At 37.1% G+C, this 23,315-nt stretch overlaps 1 protein-coding gene across 1 annotated transcript in view; it reads left to right on the top strand.

Annotated features, from left to right (window-relative positions):
- The window catches only part of dab2ipb (DAB2 interacting protein b), a 176,207-nt gene that overhangs the window by 23,977 nt on the left and 128,915 nt on the right, over positions 1-23,315 (top strand). Inside the window, exon 3 of the mRNA XM_081367111.1 lies at positions 16,366-16,487. Within this exon, the coding sequence (XP_081223237.1) occupies positions 16,366-16,487 (122 nt within the window). The remainder of the gene's footprint in view (positions 1-16,365; positions 16,488-23,315) is intronic.

Below are 23,315 nucleotides of genomic sequence, written 5' to 3'. Positions count from 1 at the left end.
CTTTCTTCTTTCAGCCAAACACAGTCAGAATTATATACAGTCGTGGTCAAAATTGATGGCACCCCTGATAAATATGATAAAAAATGGCTGTAAAAAATAAATCTGCATTGTTTATCCTTTTGATCTTTCCTTCAAAAAATTCACAAAAATCTAACCTTTCATTGAAGTAAAAGAATTGAAAGTGGGGGCAAATCACATTATAAAATAAATGTTTTTCTCCAAAACACGCTGGCCATAATTGTTGGCACCCTGTTATTAAATACTTTTTGCAACCTCCTTTTGCCAAGATAACAGATCTGAGTCTTCTCCTATAATGCCTGATGAGTTTGGAGAACACCTGACAAGAGATCAGAGACCATTCCTCCATACAGAATCTCTCCAGATCCTTTAGATTCCCAGATCCATGTTGGTGCTTCTTCTCTTCAGTTCACTCCACTCATCAGGTCAGGGGACTGGGACGGTCACGGCAGAAGCTTCATTTTGTGCTCAGTTACCCATTTTTGTGTTGATTTTGATGTTTGTTTTGGACTGTTGTCCTGATGGAAGATCCAACCACGGCCCATTATAAGATTTCTAGCAGAGGCCGTCAGGTTTTGATTTTTTATCTGTTTGTATTTGCTAGAATCCATAATACCATGTATCTGAACAAGATGTCCAGGACCTCCAGCAAATAAATAGGCCCACAACATATAAGATCCAGCAGTATATTTAACCGTAGGCATGGGGGACTCTTCATCCCCGTTTGCACCAAACACATCTGGTGCGTTTGCTGCCAAAAAGCCCCTTTTTTAGTTTTATCTGACCACAAAATCCGGTCCCTTTTGAAGATCCAGTCGTGTCTGACAACTGAATATGCTGGAGTTTGTTCTTGGAGGAGCGAGGAGAATTTTTCTTGAAACCCTCCCAAACAACATGTGGTGATGTAGGGGTTGTTTGTTAAAAAATTTTAGGCTTTCTGACCCCCAAGACTCAAGTCATCTCTGCAATTCTCCATCTGTGATCCTTGGAGAGTCTTTGGCCACTCAAACCATCCTCCTCACCGTCCATTAAGATAATATAGACACACGTCCTCTTCCAGGCAGAATCGTAACATCTTTAGTTGATTATAACTTCTTAATTATTGCCCTGATGGTCAAAATGGGGATTTTGAATTTTTTTGATATTTTCTTACAGCCACTTTCTATTTTGTGAAGCTCAACAATCTTTTGCTGCACATCAGAACTATATTCTTTGGTTTTACTCATTGTGATGGATGATTAAGGGAATTTGGCCTTTGTGTTTCCTCATATTTAAACTCCTGTGAAACAAGAAGTCATAGCTGGACAATTTCATGTTCCTAGTCACCCTGGTGTGCTAAAAAAGGTAAATATTAATGGGAATATACTTCAGAGATATTTTTCTCATAAAAAATTATAGGGGTGCCAACAATTATGGTCAGCGTGTTTTGGAGAAAAACATTTATTTCATAATGTGATTTACCCCCCCAATTTCAATTCTTTTACTTCAATGAAAGGTTTGATTTTTGCGAATTTTTTGAAGGAAAGATCAAAAGGATAAACAATGCAGATTTATTTTTTACAGCCATTTTTTATCATATTTATCAGGGGTGCCATCAATTTTGACCATGACTGTATAAGCTGGCTCTTCCAAGCCTTATAATGGGAGTGAATAGTAACTGAGATTTGAAGCACAAAAAAGCGCAGCCATCCATCCATCATAAAAGTAATCTATACGGATCCAGTAGGTTAATAAAGGCCTTCTGATCCTCAATGCATTTTTGTAAGAAAAAAAAAAATCCATATTTACAACTTTATTAACTATAACCACTGGCCTCCGGTAATGGCCATACCCGAGTCTAGTTACGGTGGAAGAGTGACCTCTGGTGTATGATGTAGGATGTAGGATTAGCGTAAGCTTAGGTGAGAGTAGTATCTTAATTTATATAGTAGTATCTAAGAGTAATATCCCTTCTGCTTTGATCCTCACATTTATGGTGCAGGAGCTACACACATTCTCTCAACTCGCACAGCTGTCAGAGAAGAAGTCTTGATCAATACAGTGTGCCATGGTTGTCAGAGGTTGTAGAGGCAAGCACACTTGTGCTAATTCATACATGAACTGTCAGAGCTGCTGTACATCTTAGACACCATGGTCACACTAAACAGACATCTTAATTTAAATCTTGGATAATCAAAGCAGGCAAGAGAGGGAGAATATGAGAAAAAAGGAATAGAGAGAGAAGGAGTTGGATCCCATGGAAGTCATGAGGAATCAATCTTGTCATGTTGTTAGTGCACTGTGAAATGAGTGAGGCAGGGGCGCGCATATCTTTCTCATATCATCCATGTCTTTCACTTTTAGCAGACATTAACCCCCATTTCCAATAGACGGAAGCAGCATACAATATTTACTTTATTTCAGAGCTGCTGCACAAATACTGACCACTGTTGTGTGTTTTTCTTGAATACTACAGCAGTTTGAAGATGTCTTTTTTATAGAGACTTGATAAAGGCTGTGGAGGGTTTTTTTTTTGAAAAGAATAATTAAATGGTAACTGCCATATTTGACAAATATATTCCTCATCACACCTGTCAAGTCACTTTTGTTAACTAGGACTGTTGTGTAATCTTGGTCCCAATTCAAGTACATAACAGAACAAAAGCAGTTTTAATGTTAAACTACTGTATAATTACTGTATAATTATTTATAATTAAGGTAAATGGCTTTAACTAAATGGTTAATGCAGCCTTGAATAAAAACAGGTATCTTTTTAGAGCACAGTAGAGATGAGCAAACTTTAAACAAGCATGCATTAATCTTTTTAATATTCTATTAAAGAAAAAACTATTCTGATAGGTTGCTTATTTGCCGTTTAGATATGTGTGCTACAACTAATTTCACTGACGTTTAAATGGACATTTTTGTTAATCGATTTCATTCATCTATGAATCAAACAGTCAACTCTCATACTAAATAAATATGCAATGTTCTTGCTGTGCATTTTGATAATGTACATTAGGCATAAAAATATGCATTCACATAATTAACATTAGCCAATATTGGCATAATTATTATAATCAACTGAATCAATATAGTGCAGGATCAACTTAATTGTTGCTAGAGGTGAGAAAGGGGGTGAAGATTTCAACCATTACACTAAATTTTGGCCATTTTTTGCAGTTAAACTAAACTAAACATTGGTTTGGTTGTGCTTCGGCTCTGCGTGACTGGGCCGATCTGCATCACTTTTACAACATTTCAAATTCCTGAGTTCTTGCCAACTCCGAAAAGCTAAAACAATGTTGATTCTCATTTTAATACAAGCTCTGTCACGTTCTCTTTTTGCCAGTAGACTCTCCTCTGTTCAGCTTTTTTTGTTTTTAACGAATGATTCCCTGGAGGTTCGAGATTTAGCTGCTCCATGTCAACCTTTCTCTCTTATTGTGACAGCTCACCTATGAGACTCTCACACCATACCTGTCAAAACTTTTATCTATTTACAGATATGACGAGATACACACGGGCGAGTGACGTATGTACACAATTTCCCATGTAAACCATTCCGTTATGTCTGAAAGATGAACACTTATAAGCAGGGTCCGAAATTAACTTTTTGGCTCACCTGCCACGGGGACTGGTAGATGAAAAAATCCACCAGCCAAGCATATTTTTTACCGGCCAAAATAATAAAGCCTTTTTTTTTTGTCACATATACATTCATTCAAGTACTTTTAATTGAGATTATAAGGTAGGCAAATTATGTTGAATACAAACGTAAAAAATTGTCCAGAGCAAAATTTGAAATGTATAATTTAAAAAAAAAACTATATATATTGATCAAAATATATGAAATATTACTATCATTGGGGTGAAATAATTATTTTTTTTTTTGTCAGTTTTGTTTCCTGACTCATGTGGAAGGGAAGGCAGAACGTCCTCGATTAAGTTACTTACGTAACCTCGGTTCCCTGAGAGATAAGGGAACGAGTATTGCGTTGCAAACGCTATGAGAAAACTAATTTTATCGAGAAAAGAACGGCCAATATGTAACTTAAAGCAGAAGCAGCCTGGCCAGCGGCGGAGTATGCACGATCCGCGAGTGCTGAAGACGCTCTGCACGGCTTTTTTGGGGCGACCGCTTCTTCCAGTGGCGGGAGCTTCACATATCCTTTTTCCTCAGCGCCGTCAACAGATAGAGCGTTAACTGTACGTACACACCGTCGCCGACTTGAGCTGCAAAGAAGCTCTGTCAAAAAGTACAGGAAAGCCTGACGCTTGTCCGCTCTGAATAGTGAGTGCGCGCGCGCGGCCGGGGCTCACTCACTCGCGCTCTCTCTCTCTCTCTCTCTCTGCTCGGAGGCAGAAGAGCGCGTGCGCGCTGACAATTTTATTATTTTGGTATGAACATAGAGAGCCTAAGTCCCTCCCCTTCCGGTCGACCACCATGGGACCTTATTTCGGAAAAATATTGTATGGTAGTCAATGGCGAGAGACAACAAATATTTTGATCTCGTTTGAATTGTGCCCTGATTTACACATATGATGTTTGTCAATTTAAAAGATACATTTTAAAGTCAAGAAAGTCGCAGCTTTATGTAAAACTGCTGAGGTATAAGACTGTGAAAATACGTAATTACAAAGACTACAAACCCAGAAGGCGCACATGCGACGTCATACCTTTTCTCTCAATGAATGAAGCTAACTTTACTGAAGCTAACGTCTGTCATTTTTTCTATAGTCTTACATTATAATCGTAACGTTACGCCGTCATGCCTGAGTGTTTTGAGCCAGAATACACACATACGAGCAACGGATCTTGTGACGTACATAGTGCGAGACGAGAAATGTAGTTCATTGAGCGATTTTCACATAAAACTAAACGTTACTCTTCTGTTTTATGACAAACTGCGACTTTCTTGACTTTCATAATTACCTTTTAAATTGACAAACATCATATGTGTAGTTCAGGGCACAGTTCAGACGGAATAAAAAGATAAGTTATCTCTCGCCATTGACTTCCATACATATTTTTTCCGAAGTAAGGTCCCATGAGCCGGAAGCGGAGGGGCGGGACTTAGGCTCTCTATTCACCCGCCACTGTGGCGGATAGCCTTTTGAGATATACTCGCCAAACGGAAAATCTACCCGCATTTGGCGCTTGGCGGGTGTTAATTTCGGACCCTGCTTATAAGCATGTCCATAGTGAATCAGGGTAAGACAAAAACACATTTTGGTTGACGGATTGATGATGTATTGACTCATTATTAAAATTTTGTTACATAGTGCACTTTTAACTTAAGAAAAAAAAAAATCTTATAACCTTACAAAAATTCGCCCAAAATGATTTAGAGTGAATTAATTTGATTCAAAAGAATGTATACACCAAATTAAAATAGTAATTTTAAAGAAACTAAAGATCCAATATTAGAAATATCATTATACTGCAATGAAGGTAGTATTTGTGGACTGTTTGTGCACAATTTTACCTTTTATTGTGCACCTTGATTTTTTATTTCTTTATTTTAAAGTGACGTAGTTACATTGTACTTACTCAGATAGGTACTGAGTAATATTAATTAACTACATGTACTTACCATAGAGTTAGGGTTAGGGTTTGGTTTAGGGTTAATTACTTGTAATTATGCATAATTACTCCGTTATTACTATAGTAAGTACAAGTAGTAATGTATAGTAAATACTAACTTTTATTATGTTAGTATTTACCTTCAGCTTGTGGAAAAGCTGCTTGTGATGAGCTTTGATTCATCATGTGGCTTTCTCATCATCACCTGATTTTGGGGGTCGTCAATGTATTACAAGGGTACAAAACAGACATTAGTACTTCAATAGTTTGATGTAACATTATATCAGCTACTGAAATAAAAACAAAATTCTGTAAATTTAAGTTAAATCTGTCAAACCTAAAATGTATTTTAACCTATTTTTACAAACCTATTTTTTACAGTAAAGTTCTGGCAACCACAGCTGCTGGGTTTTTAAATTTCACAGAATTTTCTTTTACTGTGTAGCGTGTGCATGCACTAACACTTACATGTCCCACAATTGCTAGGATGGCCGTGATTCTCACTGATTCACTCTGTTCCTCCACTGCCCTCTCAATCTTTCATTATACGCTCACTCTTCTCTTTATTTTCTGTGAGGTTGCTTTGCACTCTGAGACTCTTTTTGAAGCAGTAAATGGCTCAGACACTCACACAAACAGCAAGCCACTAATACGTTTAGATTTATGAAAAGAGTAGATGGATTACTGGAAAAACATCCTCCTCCTCCATTTTCTCTATACAATTAATCTGTTTTCCTTTCAACACTCGCTGCCACCTGAGATGTGTAATTCACGTAATTTGTGTTGACTAGTTTTGACTGCCTTTCAACAAAACAAAAAGGAGAGCAGAGACACTGAGAGATTTTGTGACATTGAAATTGCCAGAAGGCAAAACTTTGCCTCAGCTGATTGCAAACAGCCTTCAGAAAGCAGTGCGCAAAACGCATGCTTGCTCTCGTGCACATGGTAACGGCATGTTCTCACACACTCTTAGCATATGCTGCTCACGCTCTGAAGGACTAACTACAGAAACTGGCAATGAACAGGCAAGAGAACACATCCAGCGATTTCCTCTCAGGTAAATACCTCTGAGCGCACCCTCATTCTGATTTTCTCCTCTCTGTATCCTTTTTTGCTGGCTCACCTCGTCTTTGTTTGTATTGGACTATTGTTTTGTGGAACTGGCTAATCCTTACAGGCTTATTTTCGTGTGTGAGTTGAGTGTTTAAATTAATACAAGACACAGTTCCTCCGCAATGTTGTGGCTGCAAATTTTCAACAGGTGTTTGTTTTCATAATGTATTCAAACATAATGCTGAATATTCACTGTAAAAATGTTTAATTGACACTTCACATTCAATTACATTTGATTTAAGTAGTTTTGTTGTTTCCTCTTTTTTTTTTTTCGTCAGTAATGTACAAGGTGTTTCGTGTTACATTTTCTATTATTTAGTGAATGTTTGCTGCATTATTTTAGTTTTGTGTGTTACCCTGATGGTGTTTTTTTGTTTGTGTGTATGGACACAGTCTATATATGATTATTGGCCATGCTTTATGGACCATTGATCATTTGATTCATCATTTGGCTTTTTATTGTACTACCTGTATAATGGCAGTTATCAGTACATTTTTATATATATTATGATATATTATATAATGTATATTTGACATTATATGAATTATACAGTTATAAGTTGTAAAATATTCAAGCTCCAATATGCTATCCTGTAATACAGAATACATCATCACCATATTTTATAGTGAATTTAATTATTATTTTTTTTTTACTGTAGTTTAACCGGATGTATTTTAAGTGGTGTTGTTTGCGCTGACATAAAATAAGCAATAAACAATAGGTTAGTTAGTACCTCGATACCGATTGATTGGATAGCAGAAAAACCTATGATGTAAAAAAGCAAAAACTGAGAAACAGTAAATCATCCATATGCATGTGAAGCATGTGAGGGTATACATGACATGTATGAATGAGATACAGCAATCTGATGTCTTCTCAAGGAAACATGCATTGGGAATATCTGGAGTGGCAGTAGTAATGGACGTTGAACAGTGTGACTGTATGCACACATGACATTTTTGTCCACACTGAAATATAGTAGAACAGAACACATCCAGTCCAGAGCAGCTGGAGGAAGAGAGCGAGAGAGAAAACAGATCAGCTGCTGTATTACTCTCTGACCTACTTAGAAGAATTTCATCATAGATTTATTACCTAGCTTTTGTTAAGTAATTGGTTAGTCATATAATAAAGTGATTAATCTACTGTATCGCTCCAGGATAACTTGTACTGTAAAATGGAAATAGTTCATATTAGCTACTATAGGACTTGATAAAAATTGTATTTTGGTGTGAGTGATCATGTAATATTAATTTTCATAATTTTTATAAAATCAAATCAAATGTAGTGGCGCATTTGTGTTAAGGTCATTTCTAATGGTAATCTCTCATTAATAGAATCTAAAAGTAAAGTTTTGTCCAATGTCTGAAGAATCAGTGCTTTGCCTCTCTGTTTGTCTATATGTTTACATATAGATAAGGATAGCTTTTTAAATCAATATGGTGTGTGTTTGTTTTCTAAGGGTTTCCTAACACATTATTTAGAGCTTAGAGTATTATTTGTTCACTCTCCTACACTGTGTTATCAGACTTGGTTTTGTTATTTGGATAAAGGAACATTTGCAAGCAAATACAAACATGATTTGTTTAAATATTGTGTCTTCTATTCATTCCTGACCTGATGAAGGATCATATTTATTCACATTGTCTGTACCACATTTAGTTATGCTCTTCTACAATCACATACAGTAATTCTTTAGCTGCTTCACATAATTCTCATTAGCCTAAATCTCTTACATATTTCTGAGTCAGAACTTCTGTTCTGATTTGGTGTAATACTGAAGACTGAATAACAGTTCAGACACATAATTGATATAATCTGAACTGAATTACAAGAAGAATATTATATTTTAATCTTAACATTTCTACCAGTAAGACTCGGGAGGCAAGATAATGTATGAATAAGATTTATTTAACAGTTTGTATGCAAAATGAAATGTAAAAGTTCTTTGGCGTAGGCCCCGTCCGTAATCCAAATCCGGAGGGTAGAAGACACTTGCAGTTCCTGCCTGAAGATGAAGGCAGGGGCGGAGCCTACCCCCGATGGATGGACAGGGACCGACCTGGTGGTAGTGGGGAGGATGGGGGTGAACGCCGGCGTCAGTTTCTGCGAAATGTAGTAATGGGTGTTAACCGGGCTTAAATACTCCATATGTCGAGTGGTGATTGGCTAGATCTGTGGTTGATGAATGATGTGATTAATGAATGTTGGATATTAGAGTCTTCCCAGTATAACTTGCGCTGGAGCTCCCATTTCTGAGCTTTTCTTCAGTAGTAAGAAAAGCTTAGAAGTCTTAAAGGGGACCCATTTTGGAATGGTCGTGATTTTGTTTTGCGGTCTACTAGAAGTAGTTTTCATGCTGAATGTTCAAAAACACCTTACTTTACACATTACTTTGTTGCAGCACCTCTCTTCCCAGTATGTCAGTAACATTCTGTTTAGTTCTGGTCTCTATGAAGCTCCTGCTTCTGAACAGTGCAATGTGCTCTGATTGGCTGGAAGACCAGTGTGGACCAGTGTGTTGTGAATCGTCAACCACTTCCAGCATTTTTCTGGAAATGTCACGCCCCTTACAATAACTTAGATTTTCAACTCACTGCTAACACAACTCAGCCAGGCCTTACCCCTTTTTTGTTTTTGCGTATGCTTTCGGCAGGAATACTTTAAATGAGGAATATTGTAATGTGTACGTTCCAAGAAGAAAACTAATTTCTATCTAATTTTGCGCTTCTTTCTTGTTCTATCTTAGGGAAATGCTCAGTTACTTTTGTTTGACCAAGTGCTGCCTGCAATACTAAAGTTCCAGTGCTGGTCTCCTTGAATGCACTTTTCTACTTTCTCTAATTATCTTTTTTTTTTTCCAGTAGCAAAAGTAATTTATTTCTTGGTGCTGAACTTGTAGTGTGTGAGAGTTACTTTGGTGCATTTCCCAAGTGGGTTGTTCAGCAAGTTCTATAGGAAAATTGATCATTTTCTTTGTTAATTTGTTTGTTTGTTAACTTTTTTTGTTTGTTTGTTTGTTTGTTTGTTTGTTTGTTTGTTTGTGTGAATGAGACATTTATTGTCTTGTGTGTGATATTTATGCTTGTTGAGATTTCATAAAAATAGTGCAAATTGCTTTGGGTAAATGTACCAAATGGATTTAATTTATTGTATGAATTTAGTAGCTGTTAGATCTTTCTCAGGGAAACTTTCTCTGTGTTTGTCCTCAGAAGGATTCAAATGCAAATAAGCTCAGGTGCCTTATTAAACCGAGAGGAATCTACTTTGTGTTTTACTGCCACAAATAGGTTTTTAATTTAAAAATGCATCAGTCTAATAGGCACTTTGAAAAAAAAGATAATTCTAAATTATATCCACTATAATATGGGATAAAAGGAACAAATTTCTCATTTGGTTTTGATAAAGAGGAATTTAAACCTTCCTGTTGGATCACAGAGACTGGCATTAAAGCCAATGAGGACGAGATACACTCCTCTTTGTCTCCTTCATGTCACACTTGCAATAAATCTGTTTTTTTTTTTCTGTCTCTCTCTTTTGCCATTTGTGTTTCGCTCCCTCTCTCCTCCCCTCCCTTATGTGCATGTTATTGCACTGATAAGAGCTTCACTTTGGCAGTGGCATAAAGTAATCTCCTTTTTGATGTAACCACATCATGAATGGATTTAGCAGATTAAAAGGAAAAGGCAATAATTCAAAAAAATATTAACGTCTTCTAACAAAACCGCTATAAATGATTTGATACAATCACAGGGGCGGTCATTTTGAAGTGCTTATTTAGAAAAGCAGAAAACTGTTTGCTAAGATAAAGAGACCAATTGCCCTCCCTATAATAGCGTGAAGCCGTAAGCCATTAAATGACACTTTAGAGTAACTGAGAATAAGACCAGGCACTAATTTCTTGACAGGAGGTGGAATGGAGCAGCACATCACGTTTAATTACACACCTTGTGCACTGGGTCACTGCTCAGTTTAAGCAACAATATCCTGTCAGGAATCAAGGACTTGATATAGCCTACTAAAGAGTTACAGGAGCTGAAATGCTGTCTTTTTTATTTAGTGCACACTTTTTTTGTAATCGATAGCCCTGTTTTGAGTGAGCGAGTGAGTGAGTGAATGAATAAATCTTTTTTTACAGGTGTATACATCTGCTATTAGTGAGTAAAAAAACAGTGTCAACTGAATACTGTCACATGCGGGGTACATGGTCTAATCGCAGCAGTTTAAAGTTATTAACAAGACTCTTATTAAACCAAAACGATCAGGAACAAATTCTCAGGCAGGAAAAGAACAACCAAGCTAAGCGCAACAATAATGAACAAATGAACAAAGGAAACTGAGGCTATAAATGCACAGAGGTAAATGAGAAAACTAATTGAACAACAGGTGAACTTAATTAGTGATTAACTGGCACACACAAGAAAAATATGCATGGAACAGAAGCACAGCAGAATATACATGCTACAAATACAAAGTCATATTTTATTGTTTCATTTATTTGCTTGTCAATAGTTGTCTGCAAGAATGCAGGATGCAATGCCAAGAATGCATTACATTGCTGCCTATCTAGAGTATATACATTCAGTCACTTATAAGGTTCCAAATCAGTTATTGTAGTCTATGTTAAGTAAAGTTATATAAAAGTAGTTGTCAGCATCAGCAACTACTGAAATATGTCAGTAATGTAATATTCTTGTTTCCAGATAGTGATTAGTTTCTCTAACTAGTTATGCTTCTCTTTCTAAAGCAGTGTGAGTGTTTGTGTGTGCATGATAGACTTGTAATCGTTGTCTTAAATCTCTGAGCTGTGTGTGTCTGTCTGTGTCCCTTCGATGGGGCTATTAAGTGTATTTCTCATTATCTAGCAGGCATTGATTGTGCAGGGTCCGGCATTCAAAACACTGCTACAATGCTAATTGCATCTACACAATCACATTGAATTACAAGATAAGACTTCTCTTTTTTTACCGCAAGATTACAGGATGCAGTGCTCTTGTATACACTCTCACAAATGCCTACAAAAACTCACACAATGTTGCTTATGGTTACAATAATGGTAATGGCATTGACTAAGACGTGAGAAATGTAGAAAATGATGCATCTTTTTTTCACACAAGCACACATTCACATACATCTGTTGAACTGTTCTGTATGATTGGATGTGCAAGAGTTGGGTAATAATCATAATAATAATAATAATTCATTACATTTATATAGCGCTTTTCTCGGCACTCAAAGCACTTAACATAGAAGGGGGAATATTCTCAACCACCACCAATGTGCAGCATCCACCTGGATGATGCAGCGGCAGCCTTATTGCGCCAGAACGCCCACCACACACCAGCTTATTGGTGGAGAGGAGACAGTGATGAAGTAGTGTGTATGTATATATATATATATATATATATATATATATATATATATATATATATATATATATATATATATATATATATGTATATATATGGGGATGATTAGGAGGCCATGATGGACAGAGGCCACTGGGTAAATTTGGCCTGGATGCCGGGGTTACACCCCTACTCGTTCGAAAGACATCCTGGGATTTTTTTGTGACCACAGAGAGTCAGGACCTTGGTTTAATGTCTCACCTGAAGGACAGAATTTATTTGACGAGTATAGTCAAATAAATCGTAAGCAAGATTTATCTTTGTGTTGCATGTTTTCACTGAACTATAATCAAATAAAGTCAAAAGGTCATGTGATATCTTTCATTGACAGACATGGATTTCTGAATTAAATTTCTGTGCATTAACTCTAACCTCTCTCATTCTTTTTGCATCTCTGAAGGGTTCTCATTTCTAAATGGCTCTTTCCTTCAAATATAATTTCAAGCTGACAAAGAAATTCTAGAAAATTAAACTGAGGTTTTGGGGAGGTTGATAATTGTTCTACCCAAACACCATGATTTGTGTGTTTCTGATCACCTGCATCTTCATACATCAAGAACACAGAGATCAAGGCTTTTTCCAGCAGAATAAGGGCTCTTAAATAGGTTATTTGAGCATAGAAACTTCTGGTCAGATGGAGATACTCACTCCAGATAAAGATGTTCTGTTGATCAGATTTTTGATCACACTTTTTCATAGTACATAGTTTAAGGATCACCTCAGTCTCAGATGTTTCTCCTAAAATAGGAAAATAAAATAGACTGTTGCTGGCAGACAGCTGCCATCTCGATTTGAATGGTTTTGATCATTCATTTAAATTTCAGTCACAATTCATTTAAATTTGACATCTTAAAATTGACTCTGACAAAGTAAATTAAAGTGCATTTAAAAGAGGATATTTTAAAGTGGTAGTTTTTGGCTAAATGTTGGCTAAATCTGTCGCATTTTACATATGATTATGTATTATTAATGTGTACTGTCCCTGATTAAATAAAATAATAAATTATTTAAATATTTAATAAATTAAATAATAATAATTTTTTACATACTACCATGGTTTGAAATGAACACCCGCCAACCGCTAAATGTGGGTAAAAACCAACTGTGGTGGGTAACTCTGTCAATCACTAGCCGATTTGGCAGGTTACAATTTGGCAGGGGAAGTTTGTGTAAGGCAAATCTGCGCAGATTCAGCGCAAATACTCTTTAGTCATCACGATATATTAAATAAAGCGTATTACGCAGAATCGGCACATATCTGGCTTATTTGAACATGACCGTCACTACGCAACAAATAACGGCACCTGTTCATTTGCATTAAAGCAATAGCGAAGATTAAAAATCATTTGGTTAACAGAAAATACATTATTTTTCAACATCCTACAATTTTAGCAGACCCTAGCTTATCTAGAGACACCACAGGTTTGTTTTGTTCTGTGTGGTGTTTGATGTTCATTGTACTGTATTGATCTCGCCACCTAAAGTTGAAGTTGAAGTTTAAAGGTCCCGTTCTTCGTGATCCCATGTTTCAAACTTTAGTTAGTGTGTAATGTTGTTGTTAGAGTATAAATAATATCTGTAAAATTATAAAGCTCAAAGTTCAATGCCAAGCGAGATATTTTATTTAACAGAAGTCGCCGACATCGAACGGCCCGGTTGGACTACATCCCTCTACTTCCTTCTTTAATGACGTCATTAAAACCGTTTTTTGACTAACCTCCGCCCACAGGAATGCTCCCTCAACTCTACCGAAATTCGTTTATGTACTTGCGCACTTCTTATAACTTACTGTGTTTACTCAGCTCTTACGGTGATTTTCTGAAGTAAAACTGACGCTTCATCTTTTGTGTGATGTACAATAAACTTTATTATACTCATCAGTATATGTTTGATCATCATTCGGACCTGGTCCGAAACAGCAGACTTGTAGGCTATTAATAAATAATGGATACATACAAGCAGATGACAAATACGTTATAATAACCGTAATTAAACTACTAAACTATACCTGTTCCATATCCATACAGCACTCTGACTCTGTAGGCATTATTGTCCGACTCGAACTGAACACCGTTACTGAGAGTTTCTGATATTATCATCATTCCGTGAGATGAAATTGTCCTGAGAGACTGAGCGCGAGCTCATGAAGCTCCGCCCCCTGTGTCGTCCAGCAGCAGCTTATTTGCATTTAAAGGGCACACACTAAAACAGCGCGTTTTTCTGAGCCCCAAAAAATGACAATTTAAACATGCTGTAAAAAATGATCTGTTGGGTATTTTGAGCTGAAACTTCACATACACACTCTGGGGACATCAGGGACTTATTTTACATCTTGTGAAAAGGGGCATAATACAGGACTTTTAAAACTATTGGATCTGCCCAGAGCCACTCTGGATCTGCCATAACCTATCTCTAACGTTTGGGCGTGACGTAACCATACAACTAAAACTAGCACACAACCTCAACGTCATCGTTCTCAGTCACTCCCTCTGTTCTCTGATTGGACCGGTAAAAATTTGGCTGGAGAAAACCCATGAATATACCGCAAACCCAGACGGAGTACTGAAGGAAAATGAAAATTGAGCGGAAGTACGTAGGAGGGCGGAGTCAGGTTAGTCAAAACCAGTCACATGGGTTATTGAAAGCTGGGTAAATAAGCTTTCCATTGATGTATGGTTTGTTAGGATAGGACAATATTTGGCCGAGATACAACTGAAAATCTGGAATCTGAGGGTCGCTGAGAATCGCCTTTAAAGTTGTCCATTTATGTTCACGATTTTGCTGCATTCACGCATAAAACTAAATATTTTATATATTTACATTAGGAAATTTACAAAATATCTTTATGGAAAATTATCTTTACTTAATATCCTAATGATTTTTGGCTTAAAAGAAAAATCAATATTTTTGACCCATACAATGTTGGCTATTGCCACAAATATACCGTGCTACTTGTGACTGGTTTTGTGATCCAGGGTCACATATATATATATTAAGTTAATTTCAAACCCTGTATACTACAATTCAATATTGATGATAATAAGAACATTTCTTGAGAGCATCAGATCACAAGATCAGCATATTAGAATGAAGGATAAAACACTGAAGACTGGAGTAATGATGATGAAAATCCAGCTCTGCCATCACTGGAATAAATTACATTTAAAATATAAATTGAAACCAGTTATTTTAAATTGTAAAAATTGTTATTATTGATTAAATAAATATTTCTGACCCCAAACTTTTGAATGGAAGTGTATGTCTAAATGTTAGATATTAAAGAGGTCTCTTTCCTCTATGATATTACCTCACACACAATTCATGTTATTTTAGGCTTCCTGAGATCTTAACCTGTGCTCCACATTGGATGGATGTTGCTTTCATTGAGCCATTTGAAGGATCAATGTGTCATTTTTGGTCCATTTGTTTTTGTGTGAAAGTTGGTTTTATTGGCTAGCCTACCTAATGTTGTTTTGCCTTTTCAAGATTGGAACAGAAAAGTGCAAAATATCAAACCATTTCATATTTACTGTTACACTAATTAAAATATTATTAAACTATACATGAATTCGTAATGTTTCAGAGCTACTGTGCTGTGAGAACAGAGCACCCATGAACACAGTTTCCAACCGTAAAGCACAGCAAGTGTAACGGTTAAACTTCCACTCATTAATTATTTGGCCGTAAGAGGCCTTTTACCTCCATTTAGCATGAGAAATGAAGGTTCACCATGAATGTGAATAAGAACAGAGAACATATAAGAACATAAGAACATTTGTTCAGTGTTCTGAAACAAGATGAGATTAACATTCCATGAGGCACATCACTGTCTCCGTATGAGATTCATGCAAAAAAGCAACATTATGACAATGTGGTTCACTTTATTTACATTCTCTATCAAACTCAAATTAACATGGCAATATTTCTTGCTCACTTGGTGCAATATTTGGTAATCTCGTTGTCGAGAGACAAGAGATGACGAGCAGGGGGCTCATTACCATATAAATGTGTTCCGGGTAGAAGACGTGTCTGCTTTCAAGTTCAGGAGCTGTTTTGCTTTGTAGATCTTTCAGGATTTTGTTTGACCTTTGTAAAGAGGAGGAGTAAATTCAAAGTCACAAACCAGTCTGTAAATACATGATCCAAAAAAAGGAAATGCATACATTTCTTCACGTCACATGTCTCTCCTGATTTTTCCTGGTGCTTTTTTGTTGTCATTATCATCATTCTCTTTTTCTGGTCTTCCTTCCTTCTGTCAGATATGAGGGGTCCTCCCGGCAACTGGATGTCATATGGTCACCCGTATGCTGAACATGCTGTGTGGAACCCCAAGTTCTGCGTGGTCACCGACTATCAGATGTTGCTGCTGGACAGGGAGGAGGTATTACACACACAGACACAGAAAGAGCCTTTTCTCATTTTAACACATGCCCTTACAAATGTTATAATTGTGGAATTTTCTTAACTGGCTATGGTATTTACATGCATTGCAGGTGATCCAATCAAGTAAGTAGACAGTGTACAGGTGTTGGTTTAAAACATTTTGTCATCAGATCACTGAAACCACATTTGGTGGTGGTCAAATTTTTTGGAATTAAACTTCACTGAACAGCTTTGGTATGCCTGTTTTGACACAGGTCTTGTAAATCACATTCAAAGTTTAGTTAGAAAAAAGAAGGGAAGAGGCAGAAGGGGGATGTATTATCTGCTGGACTGAACTAGTGCAAGCACATGAGAGCGGATGGCGCATAGCTGTGTGTAGTTTGTCATCGTGACGTGCAGAAATGTGGTACATCAGCAGGCTCCTGAGCTCACTTTTCGCCATGGCAGCTAAGACACACAGCGTTTCACAGGGACGATCAATATGTGGCCCACACTTGCAAAGAATATATGCTGTGTACCATGGTCGATAAAGGATTTTCCATTCCCCCATAGCTCACGCTGTATGTCGAAGCCTCTGTTATCAGCCGGAGAGCAGCGCTGTAATAAATCTCCAGACATCTATTAGTGGCCTGGCAGAGCAGTGGTGAATGATTCTCTGCTGAAGGAGGATCAAGAGACAGATTCTCTCCTGGCCATGCCAGAGCTTTAATGCTCTGAGCAATTTGTTTACTTGCTGTACTTATTATTATTTTATTATTTTATATAGTTGTACCTGCTGGTCTACAGAAAGGTTCCTAGATGTTACTACTAATTGGGAGTGCTTTACTCAACCACATTTGCCTAGAGCTCTCTTTTTTATATTACTATGTGTATTACCCAATGTTTAAACCGATAATAATCAAATAAAACAAGAAAAGTTTAGATAAAGTGAAGTAACATTAACAGATTATAAAGGCACCTTTGATAAAAGTAATGAATAGTGTTGTCTTTTTCTACAAATACTTGAAACTTGCTATTGTTGTGTATTCATTTAAGCAAAAACAATGAGCATGGTAAAGCAATGATGACAATATATGGAAAATTTGGCAGTTTTGTATGTTAATTTAGAGTTGGGGTCATCTGAAGTCCTCACAGGGTTTGGTATCATCTCTTAACAGGTTTTAGGTCATCTGAAATCTTTGTAAGAGGCTGGATCCAAACTGAGGCTGGTGAATCTTTAGTTAGCATCCCTAGGTAGAAACAGAAAAGCAAATGGAAATTAAAGGACAATTCCGGTGAAAAATGAACCTAGGGGTAATTAGCACATGGTTACCAAGTCGATCGTTCCCTGGGATGCGTTTTCATGAAAATCGAATGTATAAGAGTTTTATCTCTAAAAAGAGATTAGCTCATAACACTAGTATATGGGGCCACGAATAAGTAAAAGTAAATCGCTAGTTAATACCACTAACAAGGCTCAAAATAGCCCCACACTAACACGGTAGCATAATGAGGGTCCCTACATGCAAACCGAAGCATCGAGAACTTTGTAAGTGTACATACAGTTTAATAAGAAGATACTTTATGAAGACAGTACATTACACGTTTACAGGCAGCAGGCATCTTGAAAACGACTAGTCGAGTCACAAACGCCGTGCAACGTTAGATTTCACAAACGCAATTCCTATCGACCAGCTCACTTAGCACGGCGTTCGTGACTCGACCTTTACATTCGATTTTCATGAAAACGCATCCCAGGGAACGATCGCCTTGGTAACCATGTGTTAATTACCCCTAGGTTCATTTTTTCACCGGAATTGTCCTTTAAAGGAGCTGTATGTAAGAAATCTATTTCAATTTATCATAAAATGGCCCTGATGTGTCACCAGACATTAAGAAATCATGTTCATTTCAAATATTTATATCACTGACAACAGTAGTATGGCTAGGATATTGTCATTTAAAAAGTGGACTTGCAGCCCTCAACTGATGTTGATGTTGTCATTTTGTGTTTTGGCCTGACGCGCCTCCCTCCACCTATCTACCAATCACGAAGTCAGTAGTGTTTCGGGATCCGGGTTGCCAGCTCTGCTCTTACCTACCCTAACTCTAGTCGGATAAAAATGTCTAACGTTACTAAATCAAAAAGACCTCGTTATAATTCAGAAATTCGTCGTGACAAAGTCCGAAATAAAAACAGAATTTGTATTGGAGATGCTTTTGAAAGATGGAGACGGCTGAAAATGGAGAAGAATTTGAACACAGATGCTAATTTTCTCCTGGACAGGTAAGATTCATCTATGTTTGGCAAACTTGTACTTGATGTCAATGGACATTTCATATATTCATGACAGTCGAACAAAGTTATGCATGTTCGTGCAAAGTAACGTAACATTAGCTCACATGGACGTATTAGCAATGCATTATGGAGCCCGTTTCTCTGTCATTATGCGGAGACGCTGAGGAAAACAACAGACAGAAGCCTAACTTTACCTCAGAAAAAAAAGATTCGTCATTCGTTCTTCACGTACAGTATATCGTGGACTAAGTTACTAGGGTTGCCAACTGTCCCGAATTAGGTGGGACGTCCCGTATTTTGGGTTTTTTGACAAGCTGATCTAACCACTGACTGATACAATAGCAACAGCAGCAGTGCTGACCACGACACTTGAGAATGATCACCGACACCTGTCATCATCCAATCACAGTTTTTTTTTAATCACTGTTTTTAGACAAATCATTGTTTGATTTGCGAACATAATCCTCTGCTGTCTGGTCGCTTCCGCTTCAAGCCGGACTCGTCTCGCGCTAACGGTAATAACCTTTTACTGTCCACGTTTTGATTTCGGCGAATGCAAACAACGTGATTATTGTTCATGCCATGAGTCTAACATCCAGCCACGCAAGAAAACATGTAATCTACCTGAAGGAATAATATGCTCAAAAAACATTTCTGATTATTATTAATGTAAAAAAAAAAGCCTTAGAAAGTAAATAGAAAGCTTTTGTAACATTATAAATGTCTTTACTGTCACTTTTGATTAATGTAATGCATCCTTGCTGAATAAAAGTAGGCAAATACTTTCTTTAATTTTTTTTTCCAAAAAAATAATCTCCCAAACTTTTGAACTGTAAGCCTATATAATGTTAAAAAGCTTTCTATTTTAGATAAATGCTGCTATTTTGAATGATGGTTTGTTTGTAATGTGATTTTTTTTATGTATGACTTTTTGTATTTATGTATGAATTAAATACATAAATAGGTAAAGCAATACAAATGTGTTCATGTCTGATAACCTTTTAAACACATATTTAACTGCAGACACTGAAATGATGTACAGTTTTGAGTGTCCCTCATTTTCCTATAAATAACCACGATTGTCCTGTATTTTCCTTTTCTGAAGTTGGCAACCCTATAAGTTACACATGCTGCAAGTTGACCTGTATGACCATTGAAGCAGCCTACGTTTCTGCTGAATCCTGCAGCTTATCTGGCAACCTCGAGTCAGGGGGGAGGGGGAGGGGATACACCTCTCTACAGTATTTTTAAAGTGATTGCAGTACCAGTTTTGGCCACAATCCTACATACAGCTCCTTTAAATAACGTAGCTGCTGTTCATAACATTTCAAGCAAAAGATAATCATGTGCATCTGGTATGTTATAACTGGAATACAAGGTTATAAGATGCATTAGCCTATATGAATCTTTGGCTAAAGAGATGTGTCTTTAATCTAGATTTAAACTGTCTTTAATCTAGATTTAAACTGGGAGAAAGTGACTAAGCCCCGAATATTATCAGGACGGCTATTCCACATTATAGGAGCTAAATATGAAAATGATCTCCCTCCTTTAGTGGACTTTGCTATTCAAGGTACTACCAAAGAGTTTTGTGACCTTAAAGAGTGTGATGGATTGTATTGTGATAGAAGATCGGTTAAATTCACAGGAGCTAGACCATTTAGGGCCTTATAAGTAGCAATATTTTGTAATCGATGCAGACTAGATAATAGGTTAACAGTGCAGAGATGACAGACATGATAAAATTGTGGTTATATGATCATATTTTCTTGACCTGGTGAGAACTCTTGCAACTGCATTTTGTATTAACAGGAGCTTGTTTATTGAGGATGCAGGACACCCACCTAGTAGTGCATTACAGTAATATAGTCTAGAGGTCATGAATGCATTTACTAGGATTTCTGCATCAGAACCCGATAGCATGATAGCTTGGCGATGTTTCTGAGGTGGAAGAAGGTTATTTTTGTAACATGCAAAATATGATAGTCAAAAGACAAGTTGCTGTTTAATATAACACCTAGATCTTTAACTGTAGAAGACGAAGCAACATTAGCCTACATCCTTCCAGATGCAAATGGAATTTTAAGAGATTCTGTGTCCAGGTTTTTGGTCCAGTAACTAATATCTCTGACTTATCTGAATTTAAAGAAGAAATGTACACATGTACTGTGTAACTATCTTTAACACACTCTTTCAACTTATATCATTTAGAAATTTCATATGGTCTAGGTGAAAAACACTCATCGGACACTTTATTATAGGTACACCTGCTAGTACCAGGTTGGACCCCCATTTTTCTTTCAGAACTGCCTTTATTCTTCATGGTATAGATTAAACAAGGTTCTGGAAATATTTCTTAGAGGTTTTGGTCTATATTGACGTAATAGCATCACGCAGTTGCTGCAGATTTGTCGGCTGCACAATGCACATCAGTGATGCGAATCTACCGTTCCACCACATCCCAAAGGTGCTCTATTGTATTGTCCATATGAGTATAGTGAACTGATTGCCATGTTCAAGAAACAAGTCTGAGATGATTTGAGCTTTGTGACATGGTGTGTTTTATCCTCCTATCATCAGCGTAAGAATGGCACTCCACACTTTACTGGTGTTAAATTATATAATTCTCAATTTACATAAACAAAATGGTAACGGTCAGACGGGTAGGATCTAAACCACCTCAACGCCTGTCCCTGAATACCAGTGCAATTTTATAATTGATCTAAGAGTATGTTATGAACTTCAGTGTCAAACGCAGCACTAAGATCAGGATCAATTCATTTGTAGTTTAATGTTGGAATGTGTCTTTGCTATGATAACTGAATCCCGAATCCTGACTGACATTTTTCTTATGCAAGAAGGAGCATATATAGCTTTTTCTAACATTTTAGACATACATGGATGATTTGAAATGGGTCTGTAATTTGCCAATTCATTAGAATCCATTTGGGGTTTCTTAAAGGGGGGGTGAAATGCTATTTCATGCATACTGAGTTTTTTACACTGTTAAAGAGTTGGATTCCCATGCTAAACATGGACAAAGTTTCAAAAATTAAATTGTACGTTTGAAGGAGTATTTCTGTGCCAAAAATTGTCCTTCCGGTTTGTCACAAGTTTCGGAAAGTTTTTTTCGAGTATGGGTCTTCGTGACGTCAGCTGGGGCGGAATATCTTTATATGGGTCCTAAGGGCACTTCTCCGCGGGCGCGCGCGCACTCGTAGACCAGACAGAGAGAGAAGAGAGCGAAAGCAGTACGTTACCTCATCAAAGCGCTCTGCTCAGCTTTTGGAAGGGACCAGTGGATGGAGTTAGTTTTTTCAGAGACTGTTTGTTTTTGTGCAAGACTGTTTGTTCCCTGCATTTCGACGATGATTGTTTTATAAACAAAGCCCAGATCGACGGATTTGCAGATTGTCTAATGCTTAAGGATCGAGCAGTAACAATGATAAAGGTTCGCGGTCACAGGCGGTGAGTAACTGCTTCACATGTCTCTGTGTGTTGTTAGCTCGGTTACACAGCTTTAGCTTCACCCACACGGCCCGCCTCCAGACGCTCGTTTTTTTCCGGAAAGACTCGGTACAGCCTATCTTTCTTTTATAAATATAATAAAACTAAAGACTTTTTGGAGATATGAAGGATGCAATACTACTCTATAGGTACTCAAGATTAACAGGAGATTGAGTGAAAATGAGCATCCCCCCCCCCCTTTAATGAGAGGTTCTTAAGACAAGACATAGAGACAAAGAGGAGTTAATAATATTAAGAAGAGGCTCTTCTGCTATACAGGTAACAACTTCTTCAATAATTTAGTTGGCATGGCAATTACAATTGTAGATGCAGTGACAGAGTTTTAGCTCTTCCTGTCCTATGATTGTAAAGCACTGCAATTATTCTTTGGGAGCGATATATGAGGCTCAATCATAAGATGCTGTCAAAGGTTGTACATTTATAATGCTTTCGATTTTCTCAGTCATTTCTACTGAACTGTAATGAAATATTCAGTGACATGATATAAAATCAGTGACATTATATAAAATCAGTGACACAAAATAAAATTTTATTTTATTTTATTTTTATAAAAATGCAGAAAGTGTTCTGTTAGGGTGTGGGTTAGGTTATATTATTTTTAACTAGCTGTGTGTGTGCTATAATTTATGCCAAGCCCTTTAGCTGTAAGAAGTTGCCCTTGGTGGGAGTTAAACCCAATTGCAGAATATCAAGAGCCAGGAGACTTGAGTCTTCAAAAATAAAAGTAAACTTTACTTGAGAAACAAAAGATACAAAATACATATAAACTAGGAGAGCCGAGCTTCCTTAAAACAGAGAAAACAAAAACAGACACGAGGGTCCAAAATATACAACAAGAGATACACTTAACTTGAAGACAGGCAGCAGGATACACTGGATAAATGGTTTAAGACTGAACACAATGGCAGGGAACAAACAGACTTATTAAGGGTCCAACACAGGTGTGGGAAATCAGGATTGATGAGAAGGATTTAATACATGGTTAGGGGTAATGGCGCCTCCTTCAGGAGTGGAGAGTCT

The sequence above is a fragment of the Scardinius erythrophthalmus genome, assembly GCF_964197995.2.
Source record: "Scardinius erythrophthalmus genome assembly, chromosome: 5".
In the NCBI taxonomy this organism is placed as follows: Eukaryota; Metazoa; Chordata; class Actinopteri; order Cypriniformes; family Leuciscidae; genus Scardinius; species Scardinius erythrophthalmus.
Note: the sequence above shows the minus strand (reverse complement) of the source record. Positions and strands in the feature narration are given on the sequence as shown.